The sequence below is a fragment of the Macaca fascicularis genome, chromosome 4 (assembly GCF_037993035.2).
Source record: "Macaca fascicularis isolate 582-1 chromosome 4, T2T-MFA8v1.1".
NCBI lineage: Eukaryota > Metazoa > Chordata > Mammalia > Primates > Cercopithecidae > Macaca > Macaca fascicularis.
The window spans coordinates 159,134,364-159,158,784 of record NC_088378.1 but is presented as its reverse complement, the minus strand read 5'-3'; the positions used below and the strand labels follow the sequence as shown (position 1 = coordinate 159,158,784).

General features: G+C 40.9%; 1 protein-coding gene across 11 annotated transcripts in view; it reads right to left on the bottom strand.

The window, feature by feature from the left end:
* MCUR1 (mitochondrial calcium uniporter regulator 1) overlaps nt 1-23,100 on the bottom strand; it is a 43,100-nt gene extending 20,000 nt beyond the window's left edge. For 2 of the 11 annotated variants that reach the window (XR_010586537.2, XR_010586536.2), the window contains exons 1-8: nt 22,406-23,100; nt 15,288-15,407; nt 10,953-11,056; nt 10,010-10,111; nt 9,072-9,113; nt 7,580-7,651; nt 2,986-3,130; nt 1,000-1,114 (exon numbers count right to left, since the gene is read on the bottom strand). Coding sequence is in view for 9 of the 11 variants with exons in the window: in XM_065544390.2 (XP_065400462.1) it covers nt 1,000-1,114; nt 2,986-3,039; nt 7,580-7,651; nt 9,072-9,113; nt 10,010-10,111; nt 10,953-11,056; nt 15,288-15,407; nt 22,406-22,832 (1,036 nt within the window). In the remaining 2 variants the exon portion in view is untranslated. Of the gene's footprint in view, nt 1-999; nt 1,115-2,985; nt 3,131-7,579; nt 7,652-9,071; nt 9,114-10,009; nt 10,112-10,227; nt 10,553-10,952; nt 11,057-15,287; nt 15,408-22,405 lie in introns of those variants that run through there. The other 9 variants (XM_065544390.2, XM_005553999.5, XM_065544391.2 and 6 more) reach the window with 7 other exon arrangements.
* Nucleotides 23,101-24,421: the final 1,321 nt, after the last annotated feature.

Below are 24,421 nucleotides of genomic sequence, written 5' to 3'. Positions count from 1 at the left end.
TTAGTTCTATTAAGTTACTTGAGGGAACGTCTTTTTTTTTTAAGAAAACACACACTTATTCACTTATTTACCAAGAAAACCTAGAAACTTAGATTGCTCACTGATGTGCCATATTCCGTGAAACACCTGCCTACTGAAAAAACAAATCCCATACCCCTTATTTTATTTTCTTGTTTTAGAGACGCGGTCTCATCTGGCACCCAGGTGGTGTGTACCATGAAATAGTGTGATTACAGCTCACTGCGCCTCAAACTCCTGGGCTCAAGCGATCCTCCTGCCTCAGCCTCCCAAGAAGCTGAAGCTACAGGCAGATGACACCATGCCTGGCTAAATTGTTTTGTAGAGACTAGGTCTCACTGTGTTGCCTAGGCTAAGAAAATTTTTCAATAAACGTTTCGAATCACAAAAATTCTGTGGTCACAAGGTCTACGTATATGCACTATATAGACAGGGACACACAATTTAATATAAAGAACAACACTTCACTGTTAAATACTGCTGTGACCTTAAAATATTTCATTAATTCAAGATGCTAAATCTGACTTGAAATAATGGTTAATTTGGGTACAGGGGTGGTACATGAATGTTCATTCTCTCTTTTGGATAAAAAAATCTCGAAAGTAAAGTAACTCCTTAAAAGGAGTGTCGCCAATTGAAGCAGAAAGATTACAACTGAAACACCTTCCATTTTATCCATAAAATATTTCCTGTCTTGAATCTCATTAAAATCCCTAATAACTATACTTCGATTACAGTATCTTATCAAATTTCCAATTCTATCAATTATAAAGTACACAATTATTTACTTCTAAGAAAGAAAAAGTGCCAATTAAAGTATGATACTTCATCTATTGGAAACTGTAAGATGCTTTCCGATTCCAGAGATGTTAAAATATTTCAGAAAGTGTTGGAATCAATGAAACACAGTATCTGTCAATGACTTATTTTATAAATTTATTTTTTTTTCCGGTTGATTTAAATAGATATAAAATAGCTTACCTGCTAAATATTTAATATTATCAAGCTTGTGTGACTCAAGCATGGTTTTGAGGCCAGCAACCTCAGTTTCGATCTTCCTATCTGTCTGGGTAAGGGCCCGATCTTGCTGGGCATGCTTTTAAAATGAAGAGAGTCACAGCGTTAGACCACAGCATGTCCCCTCTGTTCACCATCCTATAGCTCATTCCCAGTGGGGCGTAGTCACAGGGAAACCTGGGTAAGACTACGGAGGCCTGGGCTTTAGTCTCAGTGCGAAAATCCTAATGCTACGCTGCATTCGTCAGGACCCTTAACCTCTCTAGGCCTTAGTTTTCTTTTATTTGAAAAAATGAAAACAGAACAAAATGAAACAACCAAACCAGTGGCCCTGCCTTTACCTGGACTGTTTAGAGAATCAAATGCGATAATCTATGTGAAAAAGCATTTGTAAGCTCTAGGTTGCTATATAAATGATGTGGCATTATGAGGCCAGTCTGTTCTCAAAGGCAACAGCTACGGCTCATCCTTCTAAATCCTCCTTAGTCAAAGATATACAGTAAACTCAAAAATGTTTTCAAGAAATGGAGTCTTAGCTAATGTAAAAGTGGCAGTGCTTGTCTTGAGCTATTTCTAGTCATATTTTTAAAAAACTTTCTTCTTCCATGTTCAAATATCAAGTGTTTCATTGCTATGAGGCTTGGTTACCCAGGGCCAATTTGTGTCCTTCCCCAAATACAATACAGTTAAACTGGATACATAATCAACCCTCAAAGGCAGTGGGTTTGGCCGACCTTATAGGGGGTTGTATAACCGCATTAATGCATAAAAACCGTGGGAATACTTCACTGAAATTCCTAGAGCAACGGAATCTACCAGGCAGAGAAAGAAAGAAATAAATGCCTGGATGATTAGAAAATTATGCCAGAGAAATATCCCAGGATTCTGGAATTCTCTCATGAAAGCCTCTTGGGTGTTTCAGAGGCCCCAGGTTCCATACAGTATGGAAAAGGAGTAACATATGCTATAAATTAAAAATAGAATAAGACTTCTCCATTCCTCACTATTCTTCAATTAGTGAGATTTAAACTTCCTTAGTAAAACTTTCGTTCAGAAAAACAAACTTTCAAGCAGGGTGTGGTGGTGCGCACCTGTGGTCCCAGCTACTCTAGAGGCTGAGGTGAAGGAGGGTGCAGTGGAGCTGAGACTGCACCACTGCACTCCAGCCTGGGTGACAGAGCGAGACCCCATCTCAAAAAAAAAAAAAGAAGAAAAGAAAAGGAAACTTTCATTAAGAAAGTTAAATCTTTCATAGGATAACTATCTTCCATTAAGATAACCAAATATTTTGTGAAGTGCAAAAAAATCCTGTGGCATTCCACTTCTGCATATATACCCAAAAGAACTGAAAGCAGGGGTCCCAACAGACATCTGTGCACCCATGCCCACTGCAGCACTATTCACAAAAGTCAACAGGTGGAAGCAACACAAGTGCCCTTGACAGATGAATAAAGAAAATGTGGTATATACATATAATGGAATACTAATCAGCATTAAAAACGAAGAAAGTCCTGTCATTGCAACAACATGGATGAACCTTCAGGACATTGTGTTAAGTGAAATAAGCCAGCCACAAAAAGACAAACACTATGGTTCTATTTATATAAGGTATGTAGAATAGTCAAATCCATAGACAGTAGAAAGGAGGTTGCCAGGGGTTGGAAAAGGGAATGCATAAAGGGTGCAGAGTTTCAGTTTTGCAAAATAAACAGTTCTGTGATAGACAGTGGTGATGGTTGCCCCAAAATGTGAACGTACTTAATACCACTGAACTGTACACTTAAAAATGGTTAAGATCATAATTTTTATGTTGTATTTTAGCACAATGTAAAAAATTCCCATGACAGTAAACCTGCACATAAGTTCCTATTATCATTACAAACAACCATGCATGGGATGAAGCAAAGATGAATACGATGATAAAGAAAAAATCAAAGTCTCATTTCTTACCAATGCCACTATTTCTGTTCGCAATTCCAGCAGCTTCTTTTCGTTCAATGAATACTGAAATAAACACGTAACATGGGTCAGATTCTGATCTACTCCTCTCTCTTCTCCTTCTCTGGTGCCTTAAATATTCTGGTCTCAGTAACTCCTAGAATATGTAACACCAGAAAGTCAACTCTGGGATGAAGTAGCCTACCTGCCTCTTTATATCTGTTATTTGAAGTTTCTTTTTGTTTTTTGTTTTTTTTCATAGAGATGGGGTTTTGCCATATTGCCCAGGCTGGTCTCAAACTTCCAAGCTTGAGTAATCTGCCCACCTTGGCCTCCCAAGGTGCTGGGATTATAGGCATGATCTACCATGCTGGCTAAAGTTTCTTATGTATACTTACTCATTCCTCCAATATCTGGATTTCCTTAGTCATCTATCACTTCTCCCTGCATCTTTCCTGTGACGGCTTTCGGTCCCTCCCACTGTTGCAGCAGCACTCTCTGGGGACCAATTTCCACGGATGCTGAGTCATATGGTTTTTAGTTTTGAGAGGGTTGAAAATAGAGACTCAACTCAATTTAGGAGCTATCCCATCATAACTAGTAGCAAAACAAGTCACTACTTGAGTCTCAACACAAGACAGGAAAAGTATGAAGTTGGGGAAAAAACAGCGGCAAGGATTATTATTCTATGACAAAGACATTGTGCTGTGATTATAAAACACAATGTAAATACATTAATACACTAACTCACCACATGTTGGGGTTTTTTTGTTTGTTTTTTTGTTTTGAGATGGAGTCTCACTCTATTGCCCAGGCTGGGGTGCAGCGGCTTGATCTCGGCTCCCTGCAACCTCTGCCTCCCGGGTTCAAGCAATTCTGCCTTAGCCTCCTGCACATGTTGGTTTTAATAACAATAAAAAAACCCACTTGGGCATAGTCATAATTCAGTGTTACTAAAGGAACTAATTCTACCCAGAGTTAAAGTATCTCACCTTTGGTTATTAATGTCAGTGAAAAGATTTACTGCAGTTTTGGAGACAATAAGATTGAAATCAGACTTACCTCCTTAGGAGTGGGCAACAGGATTTAATTGAGCAAATGACAATGAGTAATTTAAATGAAGACTTTTAAGACCTACATTAACCTTGTTATACAGAGAAAAAGTTAATGCTTTGAAATATATATAAACTTTCTAGCTGTAAAATGTTCTCCTGGGACTACTGAGAACTTAGAAGTAAAAAAAAGATAAGAGAGAGAGAGAGAAAAACAAAACCAAACACAAAACCCCCAAACCCTAAGGCGAGGAGTAGGTTCTAAAACCAAGAACAAGGCTCTTTAAACCTCAGGGTTTCAGACCAGGAGAGCCCTATGCATCAGATCACCACTAGAGGGCGGCGTGGAACAAGATTTTGTGCATCACTAAACCTGTCTTCATTAACTCAACATCGACTCACACAAAAGCAAAGCCTAAATCTTGATGCTGCCATGGTTTTAAAAATAACATCTACGTAGCTATATATCCCCATGCGCAAAAACTTTATATGCCATACTGCTTTTGGAACTGGCTGTAAATATCATAGTTAATTTTCAATTTAATATTTAACATTATAACTTTACCAAAAGAATGAGAGCCAAAAAACTCATCTTCACCAATGCATGTAACAAACACACTAGCTTTATAATTTACTACTACTTTGTGCTTCAGAGTAATCTAAGTTTTTGATTACCAAGAACAACCTCCCAGTTAGGGTACTAAATCACATAAATTCACTGGCTTGATGGGAGCTAAGCTATGAGGATGCAAAGGCAAAAGGATGATACAGCAGACTTTGAGGACTGGGGGGAAAGGGTGGGAGGTGGGTGAGGGGCAAAAGACTACACACTGGGTACAGTGTACAATGCTAGGGTGATGGGGCCACCAAAATCTCAGAAACCACCTCTAAATAACTTCTTCATGTAACCAAACACCACCTATTCCCCCAAAACCTATTGAAATTAAAATAATAATGAAACACTAAAAAAAGACTGTAACAACAATTCATAGTCACAGTTACTGTTCAAATATACCACGAAGACACTTTTGTGTCATGTAGAAAAAGTTACTGTCATGATGGATAGGATTTAATTGAAACTCTGTGCATTGGTTGCTTCCTGGAGATTAAGGTCAGTATCGTCATTCCAGATAAAATAATTATATGTAAATTATATTTATCAGCATAGTTAACTAGTAAATTCAAGTAAAATAAAATCAGGTTAAGTATTTGGAGTGCTGTATTATCAAATCTGCAAAATATTGTAAGCTTTACTTTTCTTATAAGAACACTGAATGGATCCACTCTATATATCCAATAATTTAAAAATATGAGTATTTGAAAAATGAAATTTCTTTTTTTTTTTTTTTTGAGACAGGGTCTTGCTCTGTCACCCAGGCTGGAGTGCGGTGGTGTGATCTCGGCTCACTGCAATCTCTGCCTCCCGGGTTCGAATGATTCTTCTGCCTCAGTCTCCCGAGTAGCTGAGACTACAGGCAACTGCCATCAAGCCGGGCTAATTTTTGTATTTTTGGTAAAGACAGGGTTTCACCACGTTGGCCAGGCTGGCCTCGAACTCCTGACCTCAGGTGATCCACCCACCTCGGCCACCCAAAGTGCTGGGATTACAGGTGTGAGCCACCATGGCCGGCAGAAATTTTTTCATTTTGGTTTAAAGACGAAAACTATAATTGTGAAAAAATTTTCTGGAAAATTTTTGTTTGCTGGATGATGTCACTAACTTAAAATGAGCAAAATCTAAATGTTACATGATTGAAAAATGTACATATGTATCAGCCTAGTTATGTTATTAAAATGACTCCACATAAAATTTTTAAAAAATTCACTGGCTTTCATCTACATTCATGCCCTGTATTTCCTGATGTCCTTGATGTCGTTTTTCTCAGGTTGGTTAGCTACATGCAGTCATTTTCCTACATCAAGTGAATTTGGTTTTTCTTGAGTACACAACCCATAAAGACAAAGATAATCAAAAGAGTTTCTCCTCTTCTGGACACCAGTGACATGCTATAGCCATTAACTATTTTAGTAATACTAGGTGATTTAATCTTTATGGGTGGAGACGTTGTTGTAAGACTAGAAAGACAGGTAACACAGCCTTAATAATTGTTTTGTATAATGAAGCTCGGATTAACTCTTGAAATCCAGTGGCAGTTCCAAAATACAAGTAGGTTACTTTTTTGAGTTGCAGTATTAGCTTCATTTATTATTACAGCACATTTTAATTAAAAGCAAATTGTCAAAAATGTGAAGACAACAAATAGCTGTGAGTACTCAGTTTCTGCATGTGTATTCAGTTTTGTGTTGGTGCAAGATGCTCTCTGTCCTGTTTCTCATTATGCGGAGAATAAAAAAGGCACCCGATGTTACTAAATTCAAATAAAGTCCGAGCAAAAAGACAGCTGAAGATTCAGACAGGGTTAAACATCACTAGAGGCAATCTGACACATATCTTTATTAAAACACCCTTAGGCCGGGCGCGGTGGCTCACTCCAGTAATCCCAGCACTTTGGGAGGACAAGGTGGGCAGATCACTTGAGGTTAGGAGTTTGAGACCAGCCTGGCCAACATGGTGAAACCCTGTCTCTACTAAAAATATAAGAACTAGCTGGGCGGGGTGGTGGCGCCTGTAATCCCAGCTACTCAGGAGGCCGAGGCAGGAGAACTGCTTGAACCCAGGAGACAGAGGCTGCAGTGGGCCGACATGGTGCCACTGCACTCCAGCCTCGGCAACAGAGTAAGACTCCGTCTCAAAAACACCAAAAACAAAACAAAACAAAATACCCTCATGAACTTCTCACTGCATTTAAAATACAACATAGAATTTTTTTTTTTTTTGAGACTGAGTTTTGCTCTTGTTGCCCAGGCTAGAGAGCAGTGGCATGATCTCAGCTCACTGCAACCTCTGCTTCCTAGGTTCAAGAGATTCTCCTGCCTCAGCCTCCTGAGTAGATGGGATTACAGGTGCCCGCCACCATGCCCGGCTAATTTTTTGTATTTTTAGTAGAGACAGGGTTTCACCATGTTGGGCAGGCAGGCTGGTCTCGAACTCCTGACCTCAGGTAATCTGCCCATCTTGGCCTCCCAAAGTGCTGGGATTACAGGCGTGAGCCACCGCGCCCAGCCAGAAATGTTTTAATCTTGAATTCCAGTGTATAATTAATATTACTTAATATTAATAATTTACTATTATTCAAGCCTGAGATAATCAACTTAACTTTTCCAAGATCAAGACCTATGAAGATTTAAGTCAGTATTAAATAGATTAAGATTGCATTTAATTTCTTTATGAATGTCTATGTAACACATACGTATAATTTCTGAAACAAAGATTCAAATTGACTAATTTGACTAGGATTTTAATTTTAATGTTACTTTTGAAAGCATCAAATTTAAGTCTAAATCCAAAATGAATATAATGGAGAAAATACAGCCTAACACTGATAAACAGATATTTAACAGTACCTATGACATGTATATAAATTTAGGCTTAACCAAGCATTCCACTCCAAAAATAAATTAATTCATAATGTATTTTTAGTAAAGGAACGTACCAATTCTTTTACTCTGCTCTTTTCTAGGTTGAAGTCTAATTTGGTATCTGTTCGGACTTTGATCATTTCATCCTAAAAGGAAGGCAAACAACAAAGAAGGACAAATCCAAAGTAAGAAACCCGAACTCTCTGAGGACGTGACATCGGGACCACTGCCCCCACTGTCCCTATCCTAGGGGAGGCAGCCCAGGGAAGGACAGAGCCAGGGGCTTCCAGAGAAATGGACCTAGGTCTCCTGGCATCAGGGAACTCTGGCCAAGCCACATCTGAAGCCCATCCCAGGACTTCCCAGTTAGACACAAATAACCCCCTTCTATACTTATGCCAGTCTAGAGTGGGTTGTTGATGTCTTTTTTTTTTTTTTTTGAGATGGAGTCTTGCTCTGTCATCCAGGCTGGAGTGCAATGGCGTGATCTCCACTCACTCCAACTTCTGCCTCCTGGGTTCAAGCAATTCTCCTGCATCAGCCTCCCAAGTAGCTGGGATTACAGGCGCATGCCACCACGCCCTGCTAATTTTTATATTTTTAGTAGAGATGGGGTTTCACCATGTTGGTCAGGCTGGTGTCGAACTCCTGACCTTGTGGTCCACCCACCTAGGCCTCCGAAAGTGCTGGATTACTGGCGTGAGCCTTCGCGCCCAGCCTGTTGCTGCTTTTAACCTCAAGACTCCTCATACAATCTCTGAATGGAACTTATGAATAAAGCTGATCTTAAACAACTTTGGAAAGCAAAGATGGACTCAAAGCAGCCAAATATTAAAATCTGGTTTACACAGAGCCTTTTCTCTGATACACATCAAAATCTTTTTTTTCTTTAACATCTATGTTTTTGCTATTTAAAAAAACATCAAATAGCTGGCACAGTAAGCATTTAAAAATCATGTGTGTTTCTCTAAAGACAGTCTAAGAGAATTTAAGGGTTCCTTCCATGCAGCTACTTTAGAAAAACTTTGACTTAAAAATGACTTAATTCCTCCTAGAACGCAATTTTTTTTTCTTTTCTTTTCTTTTTTTTTGAGACAGAGTTTTGTTCTTGTTGCCAAGGCTGGAGTGCAATGGCGCAATCTCGGCTCACTGCAACCTCCACTTCCCGGGTTCAAGTGATTCTCCTGCCTCAGTCTCCCAAGTAGCTGGGATTACAGGCGCCTGCCACCATGCCCAGCTAATTTTTGTATTTTTAGTAGAGACAGGGTTTCCCTATGTTGGCCAAGACCTCAGGTGATCCACCCGCCTCGGAACCCCAAAGTGCTGGGATTACAGGCATTAGCCGCCGTGCCCAGCCACAATTTTCTTAATGAATATGGTTACACACAACAATAATTCATTCATTGGCTGTATCCTTAGCTAAATCTTCCAATGTGTACTTTTGAGGCATATTACACAAACATTTCACATAGAATTAAATTTCAAAAATATCCATTTCTAATATTATACTTATTAATAAGTTTATATAATTACAAACAAGCCAACAAACAGGAAAGTGAATCTTACCATTACTTGTTGTTTTAACTGATGTAGTTCGAGTTTTATTTTCTAAAAACACATTAAAAAAATAAGTCTTTAGAAAGAACAACATAAAATGCAGTAATCAACAAATATTACACTATGTATTTATGCACAAGTTCTTCAAGTTTTTCCTCCATTCAGAACACCGTATTGATTGCAGAATGGCATTACAACACATGTATCCTGAAAAAAGTTTGAATTCATATTGAAGGCTACGTAAAGGTAACTCAGTTGTGTTTGGCACACACATTTGCCTTCAGTGACCCTGCTTTATTTAGTATCTCCTTCAGTTTATCTTTTAACCAATTTGACCCTCAATTAACTGATTTCAAGGACAACCTAGAGAATCTGAAACTTTACCACTTTACTTTTTGCTAGATGGTTTCTTACAAGGCTAGGGTCAACAGGCAATAAATGGCCTTCCCTATGGGACTTTAAAAATGACTGAAAATAAAAGATGCAGCGAGAGCACTTATTTACATGCTGATCCCATATGCTGTATTTAAAGGAAAGCAAGAGATATTTTGCAGCAGCAATTATTCAAAATAACCAAAAACTGGAAATAATTCTAATTTACATTATAATAGAATGATGGGGCATATTCACGTAAGACTACAGACAATGAAAAAAATGATCTCTTGCTACAGGACACACAGCATGATACCATCAAATGGTTCTAGAATAGGCGAAACTAGTCAATGGTGTTATCAGCCAGGACGGAGTTTCCTCTTCGGCAGGGGCAACTGAGAGGCATGAGAAGGACTTCTGGGACACTGGTCAAGTTTTCCTGCTCGATCTGACTGGAAGTACACACTGTTTGAAAATTCACTGAGATGTACACTTATGTGAGGTCTTTTATGTGTATATATTTTATCTCAATGTCTTAATATAATCAACTTTCTAAGTGTGAGTGGCTGTTTTACCTCATTTTCTGCTCTGAGGGCTGAAAATTCACTCTTCTCCAAAATAATCATATCCTTTTTCACATTCGCAATCTGAGACATTATTTGCTGAAAAGTGATTTCCTAGGAAAAGAAAAACAAAACACATAATCTAGTCTACCCTAAAAAGTCCACTTCCTATCATCTCCATGTGCTATCTTCTCATTGAGAAACCAGGAGAATGTAGACACAAGAAGAGGTTCAGTAAAGTCATCCTTTATTCCAAAACGGGAAAAGGAAAAGGAAAAAAAACCCCACATATCCGGCCAGGCAAGGTGGCTCACACCTGTAATCCCAATACTTTGGGACGCTAAGGCAGGAGGATTGCTTGAGCCAAGGAGTTCGAGACCAGCCTAAGCAACATGGTGAAACCCATCTCTACAAAAAGTACAAAAATTAGCCAGTTGTAGCAGTGCACACCTGTAGTCCCAGCTACTTGGGAGGATTGTTTGAACCGAGGAGGTCAAGGCTGCAGTGAGCTGAGACTGCACCACTGCACTCCAGCCTGGGTGAAAGAGTGAGACCCTGTCTCAAAAAGAAAACACAAAACACACAAAAAAAGACAAAAACCACATATCTGGTTATCGTTACCAAGTGAATCACAGCTAAAAGGGTGGTGATCTGAAGACTTGAGAACATGATGCTACAATACTGTAATTCAGGCCATGTCTCCATTTATTAAAGTATATTTCACTGGAATAATTTTGAACAGTGAGCTTTCAAGCATAACAATTCTACAACCGTTGACTAAATAGCTCTGAGTAAGTATTTTTTATGCCACTGTAATCTTTTGCCTCTTCATCATGGTAAAAGTTACTATATACTTTTCAACTGGGTATTATCTAAAAAATTACATTAAAACATTACTACAAACAATACCCCATCCTCACAGTCCTAATGTGCTAAGCCACCCGACAAGGCTAACCTGCTGCATCTTGGTGACCATATCTTTGTAGACGACATCCATGTTGGCTTCCAGGATCTTGACCAGTGCAGACACAATGATTTCTGCTTGTTGAGTAGCAAACCCTAAGCAAGTACACAGGCAAAAAAAAAATCATGCTCAGAGTTACAAAAGCCCACAGCAAATGCACACATTCATGTGAATGTCCGAATCCAGGAGCAGGGGTACAGCACAGTGTGGTAGGAGGCAGGGAGGAGGGCCGGGCCACAAACTACCACGTGCTGGTCACTCAGAGCAAGCACGAAACATAAGCTGGCTTCCCCAGGTACCGGTGGCTTTGCTGACTGATTTGTAAGTCCTTCCTAGCTATCAAAAGTCATGTTTTCAGAAACTATTTAATGACATAGACAATGCCGGCAAGTCAATGTCAAGCGAAAAAAGGCAAGACTCAAAATTACAGATGCAATTCTTGTTTTTATAATTTAACAAAGATTCATAGTAATTTTTGTTTTCTTCTTCATGTTTCTCTGCATTATGTAGATGTTCTATGGTGGACAATATTTCTTTAATTTTGTAATGTGTACTTTATTAAAAAATAATTTCCTTAAATAGGAAAGCTCAGCGGTTTTATGTCTAGCATAAGGCAGTCAAATCATTGACTATATAGTCATCTAGCTGTTGGCTAACTTAATGTTAAAAGACAAAATCCGTTCTTTCCTTTTTCCTGCACAATTCTCTTCAGTAACTAGTCTGGGGGACCCAAAGTGGAAAAATATGTTCTTTGGTAGTCAATATATGATACTGAATTGAATGATAGAGGATTCAATGCAGTACTTGTTTTTTTTGTTTTGGTTTTTTTTTTTTGAGACAGAGTTTTGCTCTTGTTGCCCAGGCTGGAGTGCAAAGGCATGATCTCAGCTCACAGCAACCTCCACCTGCCAGGTTCAAGACATTCTCCTGCCTCAGCCTCCAGAGTAGCTAGAATTACAGGCATGTGCCACCATGCCCAGCTAATTTTGTATTTTCATTAGAGATGAGGTTTCTCCATGTTGGTCAGGCTGTTCTCGAACTCCCGACCTCAGGTGATCCGCCCGCCTTGGCCTCCCAAAGTGCTGGGATTACAGGTGTCAGCCACCACGCCTGGCCAGTACTTGGTACTGTTTTTAAAAACGTTGGATAGTAACTCATATTTCACATAAATTCTAATTAAATGCTTAAAACTGAGTGCTTGGGAAACAGTTCTATTAAATGCTTCTAGCTATAAGAATTTCAGAAGAATCTATTGATTCCTGTAATTAATTGTGTATTAGAATAAAGTAGTACTTAATTAATGGAATTTGTTTGGATGAGATGAAGCATCGGACTATAATGAACAAAAAAACCAAAGACACAGATTTAAAGGAGAAGGAAAAAACCTCCAAAGACCTATTGCCATCACTTTCATCAAAATCCTTTAATTTTTCAACATGTGCGTTGTGCACATGTCTAGGAAAAAAAAAAATAAAAGGTTACCCACCAAAATGTTAACATTGTTTAGCTCTGAATCTGTTTTCTTTTTTCTAGTCTGTCTTCCTAGTTTTTAAAAACTCAACCTAAACTTTTGTAAATTTTAAAGCTTTATTAAGAAGAGTTCACTGGCTGGGTGTGGTGGCTCATGCCTGTAATCCTAACACTTTGGGAGGCCAAGGCAGGAGGACCTTTGAGCCCAGGAGTTTAAAAAACCAGCATGGGCAACATAGTAAGATCCCATCTCCATTTTAATGTAAATATAATTTAAAAATTTTTTTAATTTTTAAAAAAAGAGTTCATGTTTAAACATAATTAGTTTTGGCGGCTGGACACAGTGGTTCATGCCTGTAATCCCAGCACTTTGGAAGGCCAAGGAGGGTGGATCACTTGAGGTCAGGAGTTTGAGACCAGCCTGGCCTACATGGTGAAACCCCGTCTCTACTAAAAATACAGAAAAATTATGCAGGTGTGGTGGTGTAAGCTCGTAATCCCAGTAACTCAGGAGGACGAGGTGGGAGGATCGCTTGAAACCAGGAGGCGGGGGTTGCAGTAGGCAGGACTGCACCACTGCATGTCCAGCCTGGGCGAAAGAGTGAGACTCTGTCTCAAAAAAAAAGAAAAAGGAAAAGAAAAATAAAGGTAGAAAGAGAACTTATGTTGATTGTAAAACAAACTCTAAAGCCATATACTTTATAACCACTTGTGGGAGGAGAAAGGGATAAGAAAAAGTGGAAATCTGAAAACCTACTGAGTTATGAGGCAGAAATTAATTTTTTGTAGACACGAGGGAATAGGACAGAACCAGGGTCAGTGAGATCAGAGGCATATGAGAAATTCTGTTAATCTGAAGACACAGGTCTGGATAAAGAAAGGGTAGAATACGCCTTAAAAAGTCCTTCCTGGCCTCCTACTCAGCCAGTCATCTCAGACACCCGCCCCACTCATCCATGTTGGATTGAACAGCCCCTCCACACCACGTACTGCAGCGCGGTCCTCACACCACAGTCTTGAAAGATGCAAATAATCATGGGTTAAGGTTTAAAATCAAGAAAACTAGGAAGACTTCTGCTTATCAATTTTTTTGTTTGTTTGTTTGTTTTGTTTTGGTACAGACAGGCTCTCACTATGTTACACAGACTGGCCTTGAACTCATGGGCTCAAGCGATCCTCCCGCCTCAGCCTCCTAAAGTGCTGAGATGACAGGCATGAGCCACCTCGCCTAGCCTTATCAGAGTAACTTTACATGCTCCCCTCTCACTTCTACTTTTCTCTTTTAAATTCTGAACTGAAAGAAGTTTTGGCGAAAAAAGCCTACTGTTTGACAGGAAAAGTTAAAATTACACAGCATATGATAGTTTTTCCAAAGTTCAGTCATGCATATTATCTTGTTTAATATTCAAAAAGATCTTTGGAATTCTTATTACACTCATACTACAGATGGGCAAATAGAAACAGAGAAGAGGAGAAAGGCTTCCTAAGCTATGCGACCAGAAGTCTGCAGAGTTAGGCTCGAGCCCAGAGCCGCTCTCTCCCACAAAGCACAGAATAATTCATTCCATCACTTTGTCTTAGGCATGTAAAGCACCTCTACAGAGAATAGCTTTTCTGACACAAACATGTATAACTGGACAAATAACTATACAATGAAGTAAAAACACAGGGAAATTTATTTCACAAGCATAATTTACACTATTTTGAAATTCTGATTTTTGAGAATGTGTCACCATATAGAGAATTATAATCAGTGTATTTGTGTAAATATGATTTAGTACGAGAATCTTCCCTACATTCTAAGTCTAAAGTGCATTTTCAATGAACGCCATATATACCAGAGCAATCTTTTACCTTAACAGCAATAAGGGAGAATGTTAGCCAGATTATTAAAAAGAAAAAAGAGGACCAGGCGCGGTGGCTCACACCTGTAATCCCAGCACTTTGGGAGGCTGAGGCGGGTGGCTCACAAGGTCAGGAGTTCGAGACCAGGCTGGCCGACATGGTGAAACCCCAACTCTACTAAAAATACAAAAATCAGCTGGGCATGGAGGCACTTGCCTGTAATCCCAGCTACTCAGGAGACTGAGGCAGGAGAATCGCTTGAACCCAGGAGACAGAGGTTGCAGTGAGCCGAGATTGTGCCATTGCACTCCAGCCTAGGTGACATGGCAAGACTCCGTCTCAAAAAAAAAGGAGAAAAAAGAAAAAAGAACAGTAAATTGAAATTATCAAGAACTGCTACTTGACAACATTTCCATTTCACAGGATTTTAAAAAGCACACAAGATGCACAGTAATAAAACTATCACTTCTGTGCTTCAGACACTGTTGTCATAGGAATCATTCCTCAGCTTTGCTGACTTGTGTCTAAATTTTTACCTATAACACTGTACTTCCATGGTGATGTTACAGAAATACACTTCACTTTGACAAAGAGACAATGTATGAGAAAAGTCTCCAGTGTACTGATGAAACAAAAATGTCCTCAAGCAAAAAAAGAGGACTTAAAAAATGGAGATTAATTAAAAGATTACCCATAGGCTTGAAAGTCAAAGAGATATAAAAATCAGCCAGACGTGGTGGTATGTGCCTGTAGTCCCACCAACTCGGGAGGCTGAGGTGGGAGGATGACTTGAGCCTGGGAGGTAGGTTATAGTGGGCCAAGATTGCGCCACTGCAATCCAGCCTGGGTAACGGAGCCAGACCCTGTCTCTAAATAAATTAATTAATTTAATTAAATACAAATAAAAAATAAAAGTCAAAGAGAAGTATGAGAAACTAAATGAAACCATAAGAGAAGTCATAATTTAAAGTGTTTTTCTAAGGCACTAAATGACAAATGAGAGAGGATTACCATTGTCTTCCAGTAAGCACACTAAGGCATGAGTGTCAAAGTAGAGCCTCCTACTCCCAGAAGAGGTGAAATCTCTCCTTCTGCGCTCCAGCTGCAGGTGTCCGGCAGACAGGCTTAGCTCTAGGGTAGAAAGGACAGTAAGCTCAAAACAGACTTAACGCAAAACAGAAGCAACTCAGCATCCTGAGGAAATAAGGTATACCCCAAAGCCTACCTGGTATTTCATAACAGCTTCACTGAGATATACCATTCACCCAATTTCAAGCATACAATTCAACAGGTTTTGGCACAGAGTTGTGCAAGCATCCCACAATCAAATTTAGAATACTTTTTTTTACTCTCAAGACAAACTGTACCCCTTAGCTGTCACCTTCCAATTCCCCCAGCCCTTCTCCACTGCCCCCAACCATACCCAGGACAAGCACTGGTCTATTTGCTGTCTCTTCTGTTTATCTACTCTGGAGATTCACAGAAACTGAATCATATAATATATATAGTCTTTTGTGACTGGCTTCTTAGCATGTTTTCAAGGGTCATCCATGTTGTAGCACGTCAGTACTTTCATTTCTTTGTATAGTTGAATACTCCTCCACTGTATAGCTATATTAAATTTTGTTTATCCATTTATCAGTTGAAGGATGCTTGGGTTGTTTCTACTTCTTAGCTATTATGAATTACATGGACGTTATGTTTTCAATGATCTTGAATGTATACTTAGGAGTAGAATTGCTGGATCATATGATAACTCTATGTTTGTTTCAGCAGCCGCCAAACTGTTTTCCAAAGCAGCTGTACCATTTTACACCCCCTCTAGCAGCACACATGGGTCCCAACTTCTCCCCATCCTCACTAATCCTTGCTATTATCTGGGTTTTTAAAAAATTATAGTTATCCTATTGGGCGTCAAGTGGTATCTCACTGTGGTTTTAATTAGCATTTCCCTGATGACTAATGATGTTGAGCATCTTTTTATGGGCTTGCTGGCCATTTGGATATCTTCTTTGGAGAAATGTATATTCAAGTCAGCTATGGTTTGAACGTGTTCCCCAAAGTTTGTGTTGAAAACTTAATCCCCAACACACCAGTGTTGAGAGGTGGGTCCTTTAAGAGGTGATTAGGCTATCGGGAGGGCTCTGTTCATGAATGGATTAATGCTGCTATCTCAGGGGTAGGTTTCTGATAAAAGAATGAGTTTCCCACCCTTCCCTGATATGTGTGCTGTTCTGCCTTCCGCCACGTTATGAAGCAGCAAGAAGGGCCTGGCCAGATGTGGGCCCCTCAATCTTCAACTTCCTAGCCTCCAGAACTGCAAGAAATGTATCTGTTTGTGTTTTTTTTTTATAAATTACCAGTCTGTGTTATTCCCTTACAGCAGCACAGAACAGACTAAGGCAAAGTCCTTTGCCCATTTTTAATAGGGTTGTCTTCATATTACTGAGCTGTAAGAGTTCTTTATATATTCTAGATACAAGCTCCTTATCTGATTATGATTTGAAAACATTTTCTCCCATTCTGTGGGTTGTCTTTTCACTTTCTGATACTGTCTTTTGAAGCACAGAAGTTTACTTTTGATGAAGTCCAACCCATCTGTTTTTCCTTTTGTTGCTTGTGCTTTTGATAACGAAACCACTAAGAAATCCAAGTACATGAAGATTTACACCCATGTCTTCTAAGAGTTTTACAGTTTTAGCTCTTACATTTAGGTCTTTTATTCATTTTGGATTAGCATTTTAAATGGTGTGTGGTAGTGGGTTCAGCTTCATTCTTCTCCATGTGGGTATCTAGTTGTCCCAGCACCATTCCCTCCGCTGAAACGCCTTGTCACTCTTGTTGAAAATCAGTGAGCTGTAAGCATGAGGCCTTGTGTCTGGGCTCTCCACTCTAATGCATTGATCTATATGTTTGTCCTTATGCCAGTGCCACAATTTCTTGATTACTTGTAAGTCTGTTTTAACTTTGACATCAGAAAGTGTTTGTTGTTGTTGTTGCTCTTGATTTTTTTTTTTAAGGCAGGGTCTCGCTCCATTGCCCAGGCTGGAGTACAGTGGTGCAATCATAGCTCACTAGAGACTTGACCTCAGCCTCCCAAGGTGTGGGTTTTAAACTTTGTTGTTTGTCAAGGTTGTTTGGTTATTCTTGTTTTCTTGTATTTCCATATGAATTTTAGGATCTATGTGTCAATTTCTATAAGAAAACCACTTGGGATTTTGATAGGGATGTGTTAAATTTGTAGATCAGTTTGAAAAGTACTGCCACCTTTATATTAAGTATTCAGATCAATGAAAATGGATGTCTTTCCATTTATTTAGGAAAATTATACTTTAATGTACCTTAGACTTTAAGTACATTGCACTTTTTATATGTTGCTGGATTTGGATTGCTAGTATTTTGTTAAGGATTTTCTCATTTTTAATCATAAGAGATATCAGTCAATAGCATTCTTTTCTTGTAATGTCTTTGCAAAAGCCTATCTTTAGAGAGCTATTTTCCAACAATTTTTACATTACCTTTTCTATAAATTTTTGTGCATTTAGCCTAGATCCAATCCATTTTGTAAACTTCTTGTTTGAAGGTACTCATCTGAGGGAGGTGGTATAGTATATGGTTTAGTTTCTTGGCTTTTAGATTTTATGAATTGCTAAAATCATTTTTTTTTAATTGGGCCAAGTGAACTAGTTCATGGTTGTAAATCTAATACTTTTGAGAGGCCAAGGTCGGAAGATCACTTGAGGCCAGGTATTCAAGACCAACCTGGGCAACATTGTAAGACCTCGTCTCCAGAAAAAAAAAAAAAAAAATTAGCAGAGTGTGGTGGTGTGTGCCTGTAGTCTCAGCTACTCCTAGCTACTTGGGAGGCTGAGGCAGGAGGATGGCTTGAGCTCAGGAGTTTGAGGCTGCAGTGAGCTATGATCGCACCACTGTGCTGCGGCCTGGGTGACAAACGAAGATCCTGTATCTAAAACAAAAATATTAAAAGGTTGGGCACGGTGGCTCTCGCCTGTAATCCCAACACTTTGGGAGGCTGAGGCAGGTGGATCATGAGGTCAAGAGTTCAAGATCAGCCTGGCCAAGATGGTGAAACCCCGTCTCTACTAAAAATACAAAAATTAGCCATGTGTGGTGGCGGGCACCTGTAATCCCAGCTACTCGGGAGGCTGAGGCAAGAGAATTGCTTGAACCCGAAAGGCGGAGGTTATAGTGAGCCGAGATTACACCACTGCACTCCAGTCTGGGTGACAGAGCAAAACTCCATCTCAAAAAAAAATAAAAATAAAAAATAAAATAAAACAAGATTTGAGTTGCCAATTTTTAATTGTTATAAAAGAACATTTAAATATAGTTGCTTACTACTACTATTAAATATTATACTAAAAATGAAATTATGACACCAAAAGAAAAAAAAAAATGAACAATCTCTAGAACTTCCATTTAATCAACTTAGTATATGAAAATCTTGCTACATATTTGTCACTACTTTTCAAATTTTGCCATTAACTGGCACCAGTCTGAGGTCTGGTGTTGTAGAAGACTGGTAGGAGCAAGAAGGGTCACCCGCCAACTCAAAGGTCAAAGGTTTCCCCAGCAGGCCTCTGAATGACCAGAAAGATGCTGCAGCTGATCAGCTTCCACTGTCAGTCCTTTGCCCCTGATTACCCTACAATAAAATCGAGAGTAAACAAAAATGTGATGTGAACTGAACCCTACAGATCTGACACTTCGCTGCAGCCTATGGAAGTTGTTCCCAGCCTACTCACAACTTGGGAAGAGGAGGGTAACTGTGGTCATTGTAAGCATCAAGATGAGAGCAAGAGATGCAATAATCCATATCTGTATCAAGAACCATTTGCAGACTGACAAAATATAAAGTGCAATGACTTATGTGTGTTTGTATGTGTTTGTTGGTAAAACTGGGCCCTTAGATTCGAAGAACCACTGTGCTATGACACGAGGTCCTTGACCTGGCATACAAAGCCCTTGCTATTTATGACCACACTTATCCTTTCAGCTTTCTTTCTAGCAACCTAAGCTATTCTATTTCCTGCAATTCCATGCTTAAGCACGGCTTGCTCCCCTTTCCCAACTGTTAAACTTTAAGCATTCTTTTTACCTTTCTTCATTAAATTGCCAATTTACTGAGTATACATTATGTTTCAGATGTGGCATTTTCTTTTTTACATTTTATGGTTCTCTCTGCTTCCTCCACCCAGCTAAGGGAGCAACCTTTATTGCTCCCATACCTGTGTTCTCAGTTCAGTACAGATAGCTCATCATAGCACTTAATACCTTATTTCCTCATCTGTATTATCTATTTGCCCAAGCTGCCCAAGAGCAGCCAGTCTTGGTCATTTTTTATCTTTAGCATCTGGCAAAGGGTCTAGCATACAGCAGGCTAGGAATATATATATATGTGTGTGTGTGTGTGTGTGTGTGTATATATATGTGTATATATATGTACATATGTGTGTGTGTGTGCATATATATAGTAATTGAACTGTAATGACTTCTACAATCTGGATTATGAAACTGTCTAGAAGGAAAATTTGAAATGAATTCCTTTCTCCTCAGTTCTTCCCTTTTCACACAAATAAGCTCACTTAAATCTGGTATCTCTTTTTTAGTTTATTTCCAGTCCTGAGACAGAAACTGGCCTCCATGAGAAGAGACCCAGGATGTCTGCCCAACACAAAAGAGACCTAGCTTGAGAAAGTGGGAGTGAATGAATGAAAGCACTTATCTAGGGGACCTCTTAAGGACCACCTCACCTGCCCTAGAACTCTATTGGACTTTCCCATGTGTCAGGGAGCTTGAAAACACCTGAGTCTGGAATGGCTTGTGAAGAGTGACAGGGTTACTCTAGACCCAAATTCCTTGTTTCTAGTAAGAAAATAACCATTCATGTATTTAGAACATAACCTCTTCATCCCCACTCCCACATAAACAAAACAATCACACGACTACTTTGTAACGCCAATTTAGATACTACCGTTTTTTGTTGTTCTTTTTCAGAAAGATTGGAACCAGAAACAGCAAGCTTATTTCCAAGAAATCCTACCTCTGAAAAGTCGACAGAAGGGCTGGCCACTTGCCAGTGGGCACTCCAACCCCTGCTGAGGGAAGGATATGCCCTCTTGCCTTCTGTCAAAGGGCAGTACCTGAGGACGCCGCCTACTCCTAGAGTCCTCACTGATCATAAGGAAGCAAGTCAACTGAGCTGTGTTAACGAGTAACATGCAATTCCCCTTTCTAGGGACTTTCAGCATATCAAGAGGATATTAAAAACCCACAATTACAATAGAGGCCCAAAGTTAGCCTTGGACAGGATGTGGAAACCAAATACAAACTTCCTACTCATGATATCCTTAAGTAGCCCAATTGAGAACCTCAGGTACCAAGCAAACAAGTGGTCGGGAAACGCTCATTAGCTGGTTAATGAGCATACACCCCTCCTTAGCTGTGTCCCTGCTCTGCTTCTGTTTTTATGCGTCCATACTTATTTTTTATGATGACTGAAGAATGAGATCGCTGACACTAAAACAACAGTACCACCTTACGGATTGGTCAGCAAATCCACGAGAAAGAACACTCTCTTTTTGCCCCATACTCTTGTATTGAGAGAAAAACAAATTGGAAATTACTAGCTTGTCAGAAAAAGCACAACAAAGGGCACAATCTAAGACCAAACTCATCTCCGACTCCTAATTCCTGAAGGACAGTGGCACCGAGTTCACTACTCATTCCCCACTCTGTATATACAGTTTCCTTCACTTTATTGCTCTACTAATCAGTTTTTACCCCAGCCAATGATATTCTTAAATTTTAGATATAGTCAACATTTGCTGGGCCTATCTGTTGAATAGGAAAAATGTGTGGTTAGTGATGGCTACTAATGAACATGTATAGACTGCCCAAAGTGATAATTTTGCCAAGTCTGTTGATTATTCGAAATGATTTTTTTCTTTATTCAACAATATGCTATCTAATAAGTTGATCTTGTTTACTTCCCTCATCTCCAGGGCAGTGATCTCTCTCACCTCCTTTTTAAATAGTCATGCGCCCCACAACTACCTTTCAGCCCAGGACAGAGGGGCACACACGACAGTGGTCTATGAGACTATAATACATATTTTTACTGTACCTTTTCTATATTTAGATGCGCAAATACGATTGTGTTCAGACTGCCTCTAGTATTCAGTACAGTAACATGCTGTTCAGGTTTATAGCCTAGGAGCACTAGGCTCTACCTGCTAGTCTAGCTGTGTAGTAGGCTGTAGCATCCAGGTTTGTGTAAGCACACCCTACAATATTCACACAAGGAAGAAGTCGCCTAATGACTCATTTCTCAGTAGGCGACTGTCCTGAAGGGATACACGACTCTATTTAATTAAATGCTACCTTCTCAATGAAATCGATTCTGATCACCCTATTTAAATTCACGACTGGAGACCCATTCCACTTCCCAAGCCTTATCCTATAATTTTCCTGTACCATTTATCAAATTATGAATATATAAAATTATGTATAAATTATATATACATTAATTATGCATACGTATATCCATACACATTTACTGCGTCTCCTCCGCCAGAATTAAGCTCCACAGGGAAAACATTTTGTGGACTGACATATCCCACACATCTGGAAAAGCGCCAGGGACAGGGTAGACGCTAGGACTCCACGAATTAATGATTCCATCAGAATTTGAAATCAAACTGTTAAAGCCATCCCTTCATTTCTCAGAGCTTTGCTCCCCAAACATATCCACCCCTTCCCCTTGAGCGGCCAACAGGCTGCGCCCTGCCAAACAGAACGCCTGGAAGGCGGTGCCCAGAAGCAGACCCTAGGAGTGGGCGGGCACCACCTCCCCGCCCCAGCACGCACCTCCCTCCAACTTTAGCGCCCGGGATTCCCAGGAATTCGTCTCTTCTGGGCTAAGCCCCGCCACCGCGGCCGAGCAAGGCGGGCGCGGACCTTCGCCCCACGGTCCGGGCAGATGCCGGTGCCCTTGGCTGACCCGCCTCCGGCCTGCCCCGCCTTTCCTCGGGAAGGCTGTAGCTGAGGTCCCCGCCCCACCCAGCCCCGCGAGACTAGCCCCCTCTCCTTTCCCACCTGGGCCTCACCTCTCCTGCAGGAAACAAGTGCAGGCGCCGGGCCTTTGCACTGGGGAAGGGCGCCGGCGGCAGCGGCGACGCCCGGACTGAGGCCCGGTGGGCACCTCCATGCGCCGCTGCGCCCGGCCGGGGGTGCGGCATACCCGAGGCGCGAGCGCTCCCAGTCCCCGAGCTGCCGGCGCGGGGCTGCGGCGGCCAAGCGCGGGGAGGGCACTAGCAGGAGGAGGAGTAGCGGCGAGGCACGTGACACGCAGCCGCGGGTCGCCGGGGCGCGAGGGCGCAGCGCCCCCAGACCGTCGCAGAGCGCAGAGAGGCAGCGGCGTGCTGAGGTTTCGCTGCCTCCCGGTCTTCCGCTGAGGCCCGCGGGCAAGAACAGAAGCCGCCGATGGCCGGGCAGGCGCTGGGTCCTCTGGCCGCCGACCGAGCCGCAGTCCATCCCCGAGCCCTTCACTGGCCGGGGCGCGCGCTCCTGCCTCTCGCTCGCGGCGCCGGTCACGCGCGGTCCCAGCCCAGAGTCGGACGGCTGGAGCAAGCTTGGGCGGCAGCGCAGGCCCGCCCTTTCCTGCCGGGCGCGCGGGTGGGGCTCGGGACGGGCGCCCGGGCCGGGGCGGTGGGAGCTTGCGGTGGCTCTCTGGGACGCGGGGCCGAGCCGGTGTGGCTAGTCTCGGGGCGCTGCAGGGACCGTGCGAGCCCCCGCCCCATTCGCTAGGCGACGGCAGCGACCGGGAGGAGCCTGCGGGCACTCCGGAACTGGAAGGAGTTTGTTGCTGCGACGATTTGCATATTCACTGCACTGCTGTCCTTATAAAGGAATTAATTACTCCGGCGCCCTTCAGAGTCCTGTGAAAAGTCCCAGACCAACAGGCTGCCCTAGATTTCACTGATTATCCTAAGTTCCCCAACATGTGGTTCTGGGGAACATTTTAAGGAATTACTAGCAGGGCCCAGGGAAAGGCCCTCACATAATACATTCAAAACTAAATTTTCAGTTTTTGTTTCCGGATTAGAGCACCAAAAACATGGGAAGGTCGCAGTCTGGGAACTTAAAACGTGGGGCATGATTGTTAAAATGAGACCTGTCAGGTATATTTGAAACTGATAATGTTTAGTTTCGTGAACTTTTTGAAGGCCTGTTACACCATTCACAGATAACTGGTCCCTTACGTGAACTTGGAAGATGTTAGTTGAATGAATAAATGAAATGCATAAGGCATCAAGCTAGGAGATTTTATTAAAAATAAAAAAAAACCCAAAACAAATTGTTCTTATCCTCCAGAAGCTGTTTTCCTATACAGCCATATGTGTACACATACGTGATGGAAGAAGAACGTGTTATGAGCCATGAGAGATGTATAAAGTGCTGGGCAGAGAGGAACGGGCATGTGGATGTGAAAGATAAATGTCTATCAAAATTTGAAGAACTAAAAAACAGGATTCAAGTCATAGGTTGGTGCAAAAGTAGTTGCCGCTTTTGCCATTGCAAGTATACTTGCAACTACTTTTGCACCAACCTGAGAGACACTTTTGTAAAAGGAGTATACATTTATAAAACGGGTAGAAAAAGCAGTTTAGCAATGAGTATCAACAAAATTTGTAAACTTTTCTCAAGTCACCTAACTAAAAATGGGGATAATGGGAATAATCCAAAATATTAAAAATCTACTAGGTTTGACCATACAAACTTGTCATTTTTAAGGGTCAAAATGTTTAATATTGGTAATTTCACATATGCACAAAAGATAGTCATTGTATCATAATTTGTGATTGGGAAAAAATGGGAAAAACTAGTGCACAACATTAGAGGAACAATTAAACTGTGGCCCAAACTTTAATGTTAGTCCTTTGTAATTTTTAAAAATTGAGGTATAATTTGCATACAATAAATTCCACAGACCTATATGTTGAACGTGATGACATTTAGCAGTTGTATACACCACCCAGTCAAGATCTAGAACATTTTCATTGCTCCAGAAAGTTATTTTGTGCCAGTTTTCCAGACAATCCACCACCACCCCATGGCAACTA